Here is a 16,078-nt window from a genome sequence, read left to right as displayed (position 1 = left end):
TCTCCCCAAGGGCCTGAGAGGGCAGCTCAACGAGGATGACTTAAATTTAGGGAAGAAGGTTTTGAGACCTAACAGTACAAGGTGGCGCTAAGGAGCCCATTCGGACATGCTTCTCTTTAAAGACTGAGGTGGGACCCAAGTGGAGAAATAAACTGGTTTGTTTGCTAATTGCACCTATATAATCCATTAACATTCCTAGAAGATACGTGTCAATTAAAAAGAAAATCCCAGCACAAGAGTCCTATAAGTCAATTATCCTACCAGAAACGTTTATCTGTAAATAAAAAGCAAACTCAAAGGATATACTTCATAAAAACATATTGTACCAAACTTTTAAGTTTTATTTTTATTTCTTTCTTAGCCTGAAGTACTGTTTATTTATAAAAATTTTAGAATAAATATGCCATATTGATTCATTTAAAAAAGTACTTATTCAACTAACTATCAAATTACCTAGTCCACTGAGAAATGCTAAGTTACTTGATAGTTCTCATTTTGATAAAGTTCTGGGAATCCTCTGTATCTATACCAACAGATTTTAATTAAAAAATATAATATACACTGACTGAATAGTGCGTAAGAAAGAGACGGATTTAGAATTGCGTCAATAGTAGCCATCAGTATTGCTTGAGCAGGTTCAAATAGAAGATGATTAGGAACCAGGGTGTGACCTACTTTAGTAATTTCTTCTTCCTAGTCAGTATCTAGCACTGGGTGTGTCATCCTGCTAGGTACTAAAAACACGTAGAATAAATGAACATTTCCAATAAAGCTGGAAAAAGAAAACACTGAAACATATGTTATACATACATCTTTTGTGTGTATATCTTTAAGTATATTTATCTTTATGTGTTATACATACCTCTGTTCTACAAGTACAAATGTTATCATAGTAGAGGAACTATACTGAAACACTAGATGCATTTTAGTGTTTTAGAAAATCATTTAAATTTTATTAATTAATTAATTTTATTACTTTAAAAAATTTCCTCCCCCTTTTCTTGCTCACCTGAAAGTTACAGGGATGATACATAGACTATTTAACTACTTTTGTAATAACGTTAACTATTTTATTTTATTTATTTTACTTTTTTTTTGAAGAAGATTAGCCCTGAGCTAACTGCTGCCAATCCTCCTCTTTTTGCTGAGGAAGCCTGGCCCTGAGCTAACATCCATGCCCATCTTCCTCTACTTTATATGCGGGACGCCTACCACAGCATGGCTTTTTTTTTGGCCAAGCGGTGCCATGTCCACACCTGGGATCTGAACCGGTGAACCCCAGGCCACCGAGAAGTGGAACGTGTGAACTTAACAGCTGCGCTACCAGGCTGGCCCCAACGTTAGCTATTTTAGAGTGGGATACATCCATACTCATGAAAAAAACAAGAACCTAGAATTTTTTCTTTGAAAATACTATACCTGATTCATTCTTGGTAAATCCTTAATGTTTTCTTCTTTTTTGAAAAGCTCATCTTGCCATTGACTTAGATATGCTTGAATATCAACTTTTCCTTTGCCTGAATGAGGGTAATAAAACCATCTTTTAATCAACAGCCCACTATATTTTCCCAAATTTCAAAAAGAATAGTTATGATTGAAGAGATATAAGGTTGAGATATAAGATTGAGATATAAGATTTCACCTTTTTAATCTTTTACTTCACCCACCAACTCTCAGAATATGTTCTCCATTTCAATTAAACTAAAACTTTTAATTTGGGAAGATTGGGAACTAGGGAAGACGTGGAGAGACGGAGAAGGATGCATTTTAGATGTGCACCATGGCTTGATGATGTAAATTTCATGTAGACGTTCTCATGCATACTCATTAAGTTTAAAATAGCTTCAATATGATGTTCTTAATATGCAGACACCAAAGTGGCTTATGGTGGCTCTTTTTCAAAAATTCAAAACACTACTTATTCACTCATTCCTTTGAAGAGTTCAATCAAGGTGATATAAAAGTGACTGTATTAATGATTATTTAAGATCCCTTGGAAAACTAGGTGGATATACTAAACAACCCGGGGAAGTTGTCGTATTTAAACAGAGCTTCAGCAATTATTTAACTAAATGTTACTCAAAAACATAAAAGGAATGATGGGCTTTTGGAGAACAATTGGCAGCTTCCATCAAAATATTAAATATGCACATTATTTGTGATCCAACATTCTCATACCTCTATGAATTTATCTTATCCTAAAGAAATGTGTGTAAAAGTATCCTAAAATGTAAGTATAAAAATGTTTGTTGCAGCATGGTTTGCAATATAAATAATTGGACACAACCTAGATGTCCATCAATATTGTGCTAGTTATTGAAGTAAATCATGGTACAACCAAACGATGGAATACTCTGCACACATTAAAAAGAATTAAGATGGATCCAAATGTACTGATACAAAAAGATGTCCATGATACATCACAAAATCAAAAAGCAAATTGTAGAACAGTATTTATGGACTGTGTCTTTTTTAAAAAGGGCGATGTCTAAATATGTTTGTGTATACATAGAAACGGGTCTGGAAAGGATATAGATGAAATTTTTTCAGATTTACTTCAAGGTGAGGTTCAGTGAGGGTATGAGGACTTCTGTACTGTTTAAATTTCTTTTACAAGGATTATCTATTACTTTTGTAATTAAAAATAAATATTTTCAAAATAAAAAATTGAATATGGATCATTTACTATTACATTTTCTGTAACTTCTGAGACTTAAGTATCACGAGAGGAAAGAGTAAATTGGTGAACTAACACAAAGAAACTAAAAAAGCTCTCAGGACACATCAATAGGCTTTAAAGGGAATCCACATTTCCCCTTTGTGTAGTTAACCCTATTCACAAAAACAATTACTTAAACGAACTAAATGATATTCCTAGATCATAGTACCTTTTTCAGGGCTGTTTTTTACTGATTCTGCTTCCTTCTCATTTGCAGGCTTGGAAACTATGGGAAAAGAGAACAATTGCATTTTGTAAAATAGTTAACAAATACCTTTTGGAAGTAGAATAATATTTTATATAATGCCTTACAGCACATTTTCTTCAATTCAGCAAACCAGTTTCAGCTGATCTGACCTCCTATCATTAATTAAAAGACAAAGTATTCAAGAACTTTTATAGCAAAAAAAACACTGGGGGGAAATTCACATGAAAAACATCCCAGAGGAAAGTATACCGAATATTAAGAATTTACTTCTGGGTGGTCTTTTCTCCTTTGTGACTTTTCCTCAAATTAAATTGTGTTACTTTTCTTATTAAGAAAAATACATACTGGAAGTCTGAAGCCAGCTACTAGTCTATGTGGCAACAACTCATTGTGAGATCTTGCACAAGTCGCTTCTCCTGTCTGGGCCTCAGTGCCCTTATCTATGTAACTAAGGGACTTGACTAGATGATTTGTAAGGTCTCTTCAAACTTAATGTTCAAACACTAACATATAGTAACCATAAACATGTTAATCAGGACTTTTCCCTCTATAAGACATTCCTATTCATGAAAAAGCAGCAAAGGACACAAAAATCAGCTCATAACACTTCCAAATTATGTCTTGGAGACAGACTCATCCCTATCTCCTACACCTACAGTGATTTATGATAAATATTCACTGTTTGAATAACAGCTATGACCTTCAATCATCAAAGATTCTATTGTCTTCATCGTATTTTAACAAGGCATGAGAATGGTCTGATACATTTTAGAAATCTCTGCAACATAAGTAGAAACAAAATGCATTTTTTCTAAGTCTTCAGTAAATAAAAATTCTGTAAGTCAAAACCCAAAGTATCGTTTAGTTAATTAGTCAAACATTTATGGAGTATTTACGATACATTTAGCACGGTGCTAAATGCTATGGTAGCACAGAAGAAGTATAAGGTATAATTAATCCAAATTTTACTAGTGGTAGCTGGGTAAAGAATGTTTAAGCCAGGAAGATCTCTATGAGTGGACTAATCATCAAAACAGATATATTTTTAACAGATAATTACCATGGAGCCGACTGAAATAAAGTAATTCTTCCTCAGAAAGTTCATCTCCCTTTGAAGGGTCCTTAGATTTCACTTCAGTATAAGCTGAAAACAGATAACCCAAGTCACATTTACTAACAATGAAGGACAGAAACGGGTCCTATAATGGGTCAAGTAAAGCTGCGGGCAGAGAATTAAACAAAGGGCCTCTGTGTAAGAAAGACAGACGTGCAGAAATGCAGAAGTGGTGCTACTCTACTGTATAGCAAATAACAAGAAGTACTTGATCACTTTGTGTTCTATTATTTCTCCTACTTGCTTTTTAATAGTTTTCCAAGAGCCATTACAAGTTGAAATAAGAAAATCTGGCATCTGGAATGCTCCGAAGATGTGACCTCAGTCATTTAAAAACATCTTCGATAACAAGGAAAAGATGAAGTTGAGTGCTCTAACAGACACATAGTGTGTTTTCTATTTTTGCTTCTTCTACTGAAAGCGTATTCATTCCATGGCAATATTAGATTATTCTAATGGCAATTTGACTTGACAATGTAAAGTCCTGCATAATTATCAGGTGGTTTGTCTTTCATTTTTAATGCTGTGTTTATGATTTGAACGCGTGAAGGGTTAAAGATGGCTTTTAGATTTTTGGTCTGGTAAAGGATGGTTCCTGGCTATTCTGGGAAGACTCTAAAAGAGATCCCAGGTGTAGCTTTAGACAAATTATGAGGTGCTGTTTGTTTTTGTGAATCACCCTATCTAAGTTAAAGGGTACTTTTGCAATGTTCCTTTAATTTAAAGCCTAGGACTGTTTTCCAAAAATATGGGTCAGGCCTGGGAAAGGCGGTCTCTTTAGGTTAGTGGGAAACACTTAAGTAAACTGGAATGGTGTGGTAATGCTGAGGTAGTATGGTAGAACAGAAAAAAACCTGAGCTTTGGGGTCAGAACTCAGTTTGAATCTCAGCTATGTAATTTATTAGCTATGTGATCTTGGGCAAATAACTTAATCTTTCTGACCCTTAGTTTCCACATCATCAAAATGGGAAGGATAATACCACCTTTCAGGGATATTGTGAGAATAAAAGAATGCATGTAAAGTAAATGCCTTGACAGAGTAATTGCTCAGTAAATGGTAATATCCATGCTGCCCAGTCTCAGTTTTGTGAATAATTTTGTAGTATTTCGCAAGTTAGGCAGTTTGTCTAAAGTTAAATTGTACTCGCTCATGACAACAACAAAAATTCAACATTGTATCAATATTCAAATGATAGGAAGTTCTTATACACAAACTATTTATCACTAAATGGATTGACCGCTAACAGGAAGGGAACCTGTGACCCCATCTGTTACACAGATTCTCCTCCACAGATTTCACTGTACCTAAATATCAGTAAAAATACTGGTAATATGATCCATGGGCCCCAATGAAGCAATGACTTTCTATCATATTGAAAATTATGTTATTTGTAATTATAACAAAGAATGGAGTTATATTTGTAATTATACTTATTACAGTGGAATCAACTGCTGTACATCATCACAGACTGTGGAACTCTTACCTGGAGGAATATGTAGCTTAAAAAGCAGCTTAAGCTTCTCAGTAAAACTTCCATTGTACATTATGTCTGTTCAACAAAATTCAATTGCAAATAATCACATATCCAAAGAACATTCAATCATTCCAGCAATACAGATTAATTAAGATCAGACATTAGCCAGGGATTAAGATTCAGAAACCTTCTGTTACTTAAGCTAACAGTTAAACTACCACCCAGTCAGCCAGATTCTCTCCACGTGTGCAAGCAAAATACCCTTTATCAGAGGGATAAAATGCTCTCCTGCTGATCTCCCTTCTCCCAACCTCAGATTTTTTTCTTTTGAATGAGGCCTTATACCTCATTTGAGGAGAGAACTCCTCTTCAAGAGGCAATCTCTCATAAGAAAGCATGTTGGGGTGTCTGGAAAAGCAAAGGAAGGATAAAACTGGTGCACTATCTACAAGTACAATGTTTTTGCTGGATACTTCTCTACCACTTTTCTAGCCTATGTGGTTGGATTTTTACTGAGAGGGAAAATGCTCCTGAAGTATCCATGTGCTCGAGTGTGGGAAAATCAAGACATTTCTTCCCTTCATGTTAACCATCAAAACATCCATATCTAACAGCTTGCTTTTCTGGGAGGGCTGGGCAAAATGAGACCAATATACTTAGATTTAGCAACAAACAGAAAAAGGTCCAGTAAATGCTAAAGCTGGAGACAATGTAACTCAAGCTGATAAAACGTGACTAAATTGGCAATAATAGGGAGTAGTAAGTATTTCTAAGGGTACCTTTATTGTTTTTTAGAAAAGAAAATTATTGGATATCATCCTACCAATTGCAGAGGAGAATTCTTTGAAGTTTATAAGGCAGTCAGAGTTTTCATCCAACAATCTGAATGTCCATAAAGCTAGTGAGTCTCTGTTTGCAGAATGAGCCCAGGGACTCAACAAGTGATACAACGCTCTGAACTGCTGGCAGTCAATCTGATACTGTTCCAAATATGGCAGACTGGGGTCATGGTGCTTCAATACTGGGCAACTCAAACACCAATAATAAGAAAAAAACAGCTCTTTCTATTAAAAAAATAAAAAAGGAAAGTCATTAAATCAGAAAAAGTAATTTCATAAGAATTTTTCTTTTAAACGTATCTACTAAAATAATTAAAAATATTTAAGAGTGGTGTGGTAAAATTCTGCTAAAAGAGTATTATTTTTCATTTAAAGAAGAACAACAGTACCTTAAAGATGACATAAAGTTCATCCAATTCAGGAAGGCTCAATTTGACATCTTGTGACACAACACGCAACTTTAAAAAAGATAAAGAGCAATTTAGAATTTAACACTTCAGTATAGAAATTCTCTTTGAAACCATTTAGAAATCTCTCTTTGTCAAAATAAAATATTTTTCTTCCAAATTTTTAAAGGAATAAAGAAAGGTAAATGCACTGATTTTGCCCTTTAAAAAGGTTGTACATAGACCACAGTTCAATTCGACTCTGATATGTACTTTGACCTTCCTCTCTTCATACCCAGAAATCACTGCCAAAGGACAGTCACTTAATGTCTATAAATATAAGCAACAGTATTCTAAGTCTCATTCCATATATTGCTCTCTTGCCACTTAAGCAATTTGTTAAGTCATCACGGGGGTTGTCATTAAATACTTCAAAGGCATTTGGAGATGTACATTCCCTGTGTGTGCCAAAAAACATTGTCCAAGAAGTAATAAGCTTAGGAAATATGTTATTTTATCCTGCTCCATGAAGAAGAAGCACTAATGGCACAATAATTTTGGTATTTAAGAAATTTAGAAGCAAGGGTAAAGATACAGGCTAGAATTAATGAAACAGCGGAAATTTAAAAAAAAAAAACAGTAGACTCAAATAAAACCAAAGTTGCTCAAGTGACAAAGTAAAGTAGAGAAATATCTGGCAACTGTGATAAAAGAAAACATGAATAAATATTATTGAGAAGGAAAAGGATAATATAAACATAGATATAGAGGCCATTTAAAGTGTTCAGCACATAGAAGGTAGCATTAAATACCTGCTGAATAAATTCAATAAGCTTTATATCAATACATCTGAAAGTCTAGATGAAATGGATAATTCTCTAGGAAACTATAAATGACAAAAATTAAATCAGGAAGAGCAAGCTCTAAATAGAACTGAAAAGGTAATCAAAGATCTGCCTCCTGGGGTGGGCCCCCTTGCCAAGTACTTAAGTTTGTGCACTCTGCTTCGGTGGCCTGGGGTTCACCAGTTTGGATCCTGAGTGTGGACCTACACACCACTTCTCAAGCCATGCTGAGGTGGTGTCCCATATAGAAGAACTAGAATGACTTACAAGTAAGATATACAACCATGTATTGGGGTTTTCAGAGAGGAAAAAAGAGGAATATTGCCAACAGATGTTAGCTCAGGGCCAATCTTCCTCGCCAAAAAAAAATTCACTAAAAAAAAGATCTGCCTTCCATCAAAAGGTAGCAGGTCTAGACAGTTTTACAGGGTCATTTCCTCAAACTTTCAGGTAATAGATAATTTCCTATGTGATCTAAACTATTCCAGAGCATAGAAAAATATGATTTATTCCAAAATTCATTGAATGACATGAGTGCAATTCCGATATGAAAACTAAACTTAGCACACACACAAAAAGAAAACTGTAAGCCAATGTCACTTTAACATAGATATAAAGAACCTAGCTAAACTATTTAGCAAAATTATCAAAAGCAGAATATTAAAAGAATAATACAACATGACCAAATAAGATTCATGTCAAGAATCCAACAGAAGTTTAATATTAGGCGTTCTTTAATATAATTTATTACATTAATAAAGTAGAAAAATATATAATCTCAAGATATGGAAAAGTCATTTGATCAAAGTTAACACTCAGTATTGATCTTTTAAAAATGTCCAAAACCTCTTAACTTAGAAATTGAATGAAACTCTTTAATTTTATAAAAGGCACCTTCAGAAATCAATAGCAAACATCATACTTAATCAAATACTAGAGGCATTCCTATTAAATTCAGGAATAAGAAAGGAAGCCTGTGCCCGCTGCTATTATCTAACACCTCTCTGAAGATCCAACCCAATACGACAACACAAAAAAAGTAAAAGAGGTAAAAATATTAGGAAGGGTCAAAACTCTAAGAGTAGAAATCGTATGCTTGTCTATTCGGAAAATTTGAGAAATTAAACCAAAAAAATATTAGAATTAATGAGAGTCAGTACATGGCCACTTAAAAAAGCAACACGTGCAAATCAATAGCTTTTACATACACAGCAATAAACAAATTAGAAAATGTAAAGGAAAAAAGATCACATTCATATTAGTAACAAAACCATAAAATACATTGGTTGTTGTTAGTGCCATTGAGTCAATAAACAGGAGTAGATAAACCCCAACAAGAAATGTATAAGACCTATATGATGAAACTACAAATGCTTACTAAAAGACATTTAAAAAGACATTATTAAAGTGGACATTAAAAAGGAATTTTAAAAGGCTTACTAGATTCAAAATGGACTATAAAGTCACAGTAATTAAAAAACAGTGTGGTGTTGTTGCAGAAGAAAAATACTCCATAAATAAACCCATGTATGCACATAAGTATTTAGCATATGAAAAAGGCAAAGTAGAATACAGCAAGGATGGACTATTCAACAAATGGTATTCAAACAATGGAGTATTTCAGTTGGAAAAAAATACCGAGTCCTATCTCACACTATAAACAAAATACATACTTAAGGTGTATTAAAGATCTAAACATTAAAAAAACCAAAGCAATGCCAGTACTATAAGTCAATATGAGAATGTTCATAAATTATATAATTTTATACAGGGAAAGCCTTGCTAAGTTTGATATGAAATCCATACAACATGTAAGAAAGAGACTTGACTACACAAAAATTTGAATCACATATACTCTGAAATACACCATAAAGAAAAGGAAAGAAGCAACAAGACTGGGGGGAAATATTAGCCAAGGATATAACTGACAAAGAATTAACACCACTAATATACAAAGAACTCCTACAAATTAATAAGAAAAAGACAACCTCACAGAAAAATGGACAAAGGCTATGAACAGGCAATTAAGAAAAGAATGAAAAAAGCTAATAAACACATGTGATCAGTAAAATGAAAATGTGAGATTTGAGTTTTTATCTATCAAATTGACCCAAATTAAAGATTTTTAATATAGTTATGAGTCACTTAACAACGGGGATACACTCTGAGAAATGCATTATTAGGTGATTTCATCGTTGTGAAAACATCAGATAGTGTACTTAAACAAACCTAAGGGCCAGCCTTACTGGCGCAGTGGTTAAGTTTGCACGTTCTGCTTCTCGGCCCGGGGTTCACCGGGTCGGATCCCAGGTGCGGACACGGCACCGCTTGGCATGTCAGGCTGTGGTATGCGTCCCACATATAAAATAGAGGAAGATCGGCATGGATGTTAGCTCAGGGCTAGTCTTAGCAAAAAGTGGAGGATTGGTAGCAATTAGCTCAGGGCTAATCTTCCTCAAAAAAAAAAAACAAAAAGGAAAAAAAACAAAACAAAAAAGGGGTCCGGCCTAGTGGCGCAGCGGTTAAGTTCGCACATTCCGCTTCTCAGCAGCCCGGGGTTCGCTGGTTCGGACCCCGGGTGCGGACATGGCACCACTTGGCAAAAAGCCATGCATGCTGTGGTAGGCATCCCACGTATAAAGTAGAGGAAGATGGGCATGGATATTAGCTCAGGGCCAGTCTTCCTCGGCAAAAAGAGGAGGATTGGCAGTAGTTAGCTCAGGGCTGATCTTCCTCAAAAAAAAACAAAAACAAAAAACAAACCTACATGGTATAGCCTACTACACACCTAGGCTATACAGCACTAATTTTATGGGACCACTATTGTATATGTGATCTGTCACTGACCGAAACATCATTATGTGGCGCATGACCATATCTGATGTTAGTGGGAGTCTGCTGCATTCTTACACACTGTTAGTGGGATTATAATTTGGAACAAATGTTTTGGAGGACAATTTGGCAGGAGCTGTCAATTTTTAAATGGGCACACCCTTTGACCCAGCTTCCACTTCCAGGAATCTACCTTATAGAAATACTCTTACAAATGTGCAAGAATAGATATACAAGGATGTTTAGATAAGGTATTACCTGTAAGAGCAAAAAAAAGAGACATGCTAAATGTATGTCAACAAGGAATATTAAATAAAGTATAGCATATCCACACTATAGTGTATCATTTAGTACATTAAGAAAAGTGAGGTAGATCTTATGTACTAATAGGAAATGACCATAATATATTTCCGAGCGAAGTTGCAGAATAAAGTGATTGGTATGACTTCATTTAAAAAACTATATTATTCCCCCTCCAACACACATACACATTTATGTCTACAGATACATAGAAAAAAGAACTGGAAGGATATATCCCAAATCATTTTAATATTGGTTACTCCTGGGGTAGGGACCTTTATTTTCTTACATTTCTATAATATTTGAAAACTTTATGATGAGCATGTGTTACTTCAGTATTTTCTAAGTTAATATATAAAAACTAAACAAGGAGGCTCCCTGCTAACTATGTCACAATAACATCACTGAATTATTTAATTGGAATCTAAACCCAGAATCTTCAGAAATGTTGATCTTCCCAGATTTGTATCTCTGATGACTTGGCCTTTAAGCAAGCAGGTTTACAAAACAATACGTGCTCATGATAAAAGCTCAAACAGCACAGAAGGACACAGCAAAGGAAGACTCTCCCTCTTGCAAGCAGCAATCTACTAATCCCACCCACCAGAGGCCACCGATATTAACAGCTTCTTATGTAGCCACCCAAATATTAAAAAGGAGAGTATTTAAAACACACTGCTTTATACCTTTTTCACTTTATCTTTGGCATTCAAGGATAATGAGATATATTAACAGCACAGACTACTATGTAGGTCAGCTGTTCTTATTGATGAAGCGCATCACAAATATGTTATGCTTAAATGCCTCCATCACAGCATTCAATTTGAAGGTCAAATAACACAAAACACGTTGGAGAAACCAACATAATTCAACCAGAAGAAAATAACATTTCCTCTCCAAAAATTTACGGTGAGCTAAGCTGTGGCCAGAATCTAGCTCAAAAGTTTAGTTATTTTCATTTTCTTCACATAGAATGATAATTTTTATAGGAAGTTGAAGAAAAAATATTACTGCAATAAAATATTACCCCATTGGGTGGATACTCACCACATTCTGCTTTGTTGTTTCCTCTAGGGTCTGTATCACATACAACCTATTTCGACAGCGCATGCTGTGTATATCTTCATAGCGGATACCACCATATTTCTGCAAGAAATATGATTTCAGTGGATACTCATTCATAATAAACACCACTTCTCTTACAATTGAATTTCATCAGACTCAATTCTCAGAGGCCTTGGTTCTATTTCTAGTTATTTTCCTAACTTGTTCAGTGATGATGCAAATTTTCACCTCCCACATTTCAGTTTTTCTATATATTCACTGAAGAGAATTCCATGTACTATGTGTCTAGACTAAGTACAAGAACATTGGCAAAAATTCTTAGTCTCTGAGAATAATTTTCACCTTTTCATATAGTGATAGATATTTAAAAGTAGTCATTATTTGTGAAAGCAAGTGAATATAGTTTCATTTAACGAAAAGCAAACTGAAGTAGAGGAGGCTATGTAACCTAGGAACAGTTCACAGAACTCATTTTTAAAACGAAGCTGGATTTTAATTAAATCTTTACTTGTATTATTATCTTACTCCTAATATATCACTAGAGATATAACTACAGTATTATTTTAAATATGCTATGTAATTATATTTATGGCATAAAAAAATCTTACCTCATTTGACTCTCTAATCAAATCTGTAATATCCACTCTAACATGACTGCTTTTTTCATCACTCACATTGGAACCCTGCTGAACACTTGAAGGCAATGGGCTATCCTTATTAGTGACATTGTCAAAAAACCTATCCAAAAGTGATAGTAATACTTATTAGTGGAAGGAAAATGCAGAGAAAATGACAGCTAATTTCTCCCTAGTTAGTCAGAGGTTAATTTCAATTGAGAGGACAAGGGACAGTCTTACGAAGAAGCGAAATTTGAAAATGGTTGGGAATCAGGAGGACATGGCAGGGGGAATGGGATGGTGAAGAAATTATTTCAGGGACAGGGAGGAGAGCTCGAAGGAAGCAAACAGGCTCAGAGAGCACTTAGCCCAGTAAGGATGGAATACAGCATATGTAGAAGCATGTAAGGAGAAATAAATTAAGAAAGGTACATTCAGGGCTTAATATAGAATGCCAGAGTGCGGTGTTTATATTTTATGCTGTATATAATGGGATTTGAAATACCATTACAAAAGTTGCCCAATCAAATATTCCTTCATTTAGCATATACAAACATAGTGTGTATACAAATGTGCGCACACACACACACACACACACATAGAAACCCACACATGTGCTCCAATACAAAATAGCATTCATAGACAATGCACTAGGAAAATAAAGCTCAGCCTACCTGATGGAAACGTCCTGATAGTAGAACAATTTTCCCCACTGGATATTTAACATTCTTATCAACTACCCTTTCTCCCTCAAACTACTTTTACACAACAACACTTTATATTCAAACTGGGAGTATGAAAGTCCCAGCATACTGAATCAACAATATTAGTGTAAATGTGTATATAACCTAGTGGTTTACTTCCAAGTGATTTACTTTTGTTATATTCTATTTTAAAACAGAGCAGTGGACTTTAGGTCTAGCTTTTTCATTCAACTAGCTTTGTAGCCTTGGGCAAACTGTCTAAAGTTTCTAGGGCTCAGTTTCCTCATCTGTAAAATAAGGAGAATGAACAACATAATCTCAAAGGGGCTCTCCATATTTAAATGTTATAATTCTTACAGTACCTGTTTAAAGCTGTCACGGCTTCAGCATCATCTTTACATACTAGCAGTTTGTCTAAATTATAGTCAAGTATTGCCAATCCCAGCTGTAAAATGGCCTTTATTCCATCATAGAAGAAACAGTCCACCACATTCACCGCACTTTCAATAGGTAGCACACTAATAAAAAGTGTGAGGAACCATGAGAGAGAAACTGAGGAAAAGAATGTCATATCAGTCATGTATTCTGTCAGCTGGGGAAGGTGATCCCTGATAAGTTCTTCAAAGACTGCCTGATCCACCAAGGCACCTGGAAAACATAAAAAGAAGTTTAAAAATGAACTCCTTTCAAAGGAACATGTTTCCAATACCTTCCCGCTTCTATTAGTATGCTGATATATCTCATTTCCCTTACTTAAATTATGAACTTCTTCAGTACCTTTTGTATATGTCACACATTTATCTGCTAGCAGTGTCATGCATCAAGAAGCACTTGAGAAACTCAATTCAAATTCATTTGAACAGTTACTTATTGAATCTTTATTATGTGCAGAAACCTGTAATAGGTGCTATGAGAGATACACTAATTAATGAAATGGTCTTGTGTTAAAAGAGCTTAATATCTAGTAGAACTTAAGATAAATACACAAGTAACTATAACAAAAGGCAATACAATCAATGAGCTAGCTATGATACTGAAGGCTTATGAGGGTACAAAGGAGAGACCACCTATGGTTTTAAGGTAGGGGATCACAAATCTATAAATATTTGATGGCTGAAGGAAATATCATACAATTAAGAAACTAAGAACTTGATCCTTCTTTTGAATCTTGCAAATACCTATACAATTCATACAAAGGTGAAGACTTAAAGCTCATTAAAATCTCTCTCTCATCAAGAAACTTAAAAATTTTTCAGTAGCTCTAGATGTTTCATATCACCATTGTTTTAGCAATACAGAGATAATAAACTTAAAATTTCTATTTTATTAAGAAATAGACCAGGTGCTTTATTTTTTAAAAAAGCAACATATGAAACAGTCTTTCCAATCATAGATTCAGTACAAAAAGCTCTTCTCTTGAGCATGTCAATGAATGTGACATTTTGATATTGCTTGCATTTTGTATATTTCAAAACCTAATTAATGTTTTTCCACTTGATAGGTAATTGGATAGACAAGAGACATATAAATTGTTTAGAAAAGAAACATTTGTTTGTATATGTCTATGTGTGGTTTTTTTACCAATGATTCGACGATTAAAATAATCAGGTAACATTCGTTCACATACAGCAACCAGAAGCCAAAAAGCTTCTTCCTCTTTTGCATACAGAAGCAACACTGAAGTCAAAATGTTCATTGCCTAAAATTCAAAAGAAAAGAAAAAAATAAATGTTGTTTTGGTAATAATTACATTTCTTCTTCAAACAGTAATTTTCAGTAATAACAACTAGGAAAGTACTCATAGTGCAAACATGAGAACTCTGAGCCAGTCCAAAGCAAAACAAGGTGAAGTCAGGCTAACACTTGCTGATCAGTTATTTCATACAGCAAATTCAAGGAAAATGAAGCAGTAACATCATAAATATAGAAAATAATAAGTAAAACTTCTCTAATTTACACTAATTTCAACAAGTGAAAAATCTTAATTATCACAAATCTGGCAAAAAAGACATAATTTTCAAGGATGTACTCAAATTGAAGAAACAAACTTCACCTGTATTTTCAACTGTCTACAGAAGAACACCCCTAAGATGTCAATCATCCTCAATTGTGTCCAAAACTAAACATCTTCTTTCCCCTATTAAATAGGATTCTCTTCTTTGCTACCCTAATTTTTGATCAGGCTAGAAATCCTTTGTCTGCCACATCCAATTTGTCTTCATGTCCTCTCCATTCCCACTACCACCCTAACTTTCTCCTTCTTCTAAACTATCCTGAGTACAAATGTCAGATCACTACTTTTATACACCATTTGGCCATAGCCCTTATTATAAAGGTAACAAATACAGAATTTGGAAATAATGGATGTGTGTGAAGAAAAATCTCCTGTACCCTACCTACCCAGAGACTACCACTGTTAACAAGCTGATGTATTTTTTTGTGGGTTTTTTTCTCCCTTCCCTTTTCCCCTTCAAAAATTTGGACCAAATTGTACATTAAAGTTTTTTTTTTGGTTTTTTTTTGGTTTTTTTTTCTTAAGATTTTATTTTTTTCCTTTTTCTCCCCAAAGACGCCCGGTACATAGTTGTATATTCTTAGTTGTGGGTTCTTCTAGTTGTGGCATGTGGGACGCTGCCTCAGCATGGTTTGCCGAGCAGTGCCATGTCTGCGCCCAGGATTCGAACCAACGAAACACTGGGCCACCTGCAGCAGAGCACGCGAACTTAACCACTCAACCACGGAGCCAGCCCCTACATTCAAGTTTTATTTTTTCACTTAGTATCATATTTTACATTTCCAATGCCATTAAATATTTCTTCTAAAAAGAGTATTTTTAATGACTGTAAAATATTCTAATAAGTTGAACATACTACAAATTATTTAACCTATTTAACCATTCTACTATTATTGGACATCTAGGTCGAGTCCAATTTTTCACTATTATATATAACACTGCAGTGAATATTTTTGTAT

At 34.5% G+C, this 16,078-nt stretch overlaps 1 protein-coding gene across 2 annotated transcripts in view; it reads right to left on the bottom strand.

Annotated features, from left to right (window-relative positions):
- TBC1D8B (TBC1 domain family member 8B) overlaps positions 1-16,078 on the bottom strand; it is a 67,602-nt gene that overhangs the window by 2,892 nt on the left and 48,632 nt on the right. For both annotated transcript variants that reach the window (XM_014854654.3, XM_014854655.3), the window contains exons 11-20: positions 14,687-14,804; positions 13,468-13,753; positions 12,393-12,522; positions 11,767-11,865; positions 6,746-6,814; positions 6,341-6,581; positions 5,527-5,592; positions 3,988-4,071; positions 2,889-2,945; positions 1,420-1,517 (exon numbers count right to left, since the gene is read on the bottom strand). In XM_014854654.3, the coding sequence (XP_014710140.3) occupies positions 1,420-1,517; positions 2,889-2,945; positions 3,988-4,071; positions 5,527-5,592; positions 6,341-6,581; positions 6,746-6,814; positions 11,767-11,865; positions 12,393-12,522; positions 13,468-13,753; positions 14,687-14,804 (1,248 nt within the window). The remainder of the gene's footprint in view (positions 1-1,419; positions 1,518-2,888; positions 2,946-3,987; positions 4,072-5,526; positions 5,593-6,340; positions 6,582-6,745; positions 6,815-11,766; positions 11,866-12,392; positions 12,523-13,467; positions 13,754-14,686; positions 14,805-16,078) is intronic.

The sequence above is a fragment of the Equus asinus genome, chromosome X, assembly GCF_041296235.1.
Source record: "Equus asinus isolate D_3611 breed Donkey chromosome X, EquAss-T2T_v2, whole genome shotgun sequence".
Taxonomy (NCBI): Eukaryota; Metazoa; Chordata; class Mammalia; order Perissodactyla; family Equidae; genus Equus; species Equus asinus.
This window is presented reverse-complemented; position numbering and strand designations above follow the sequence as displayed.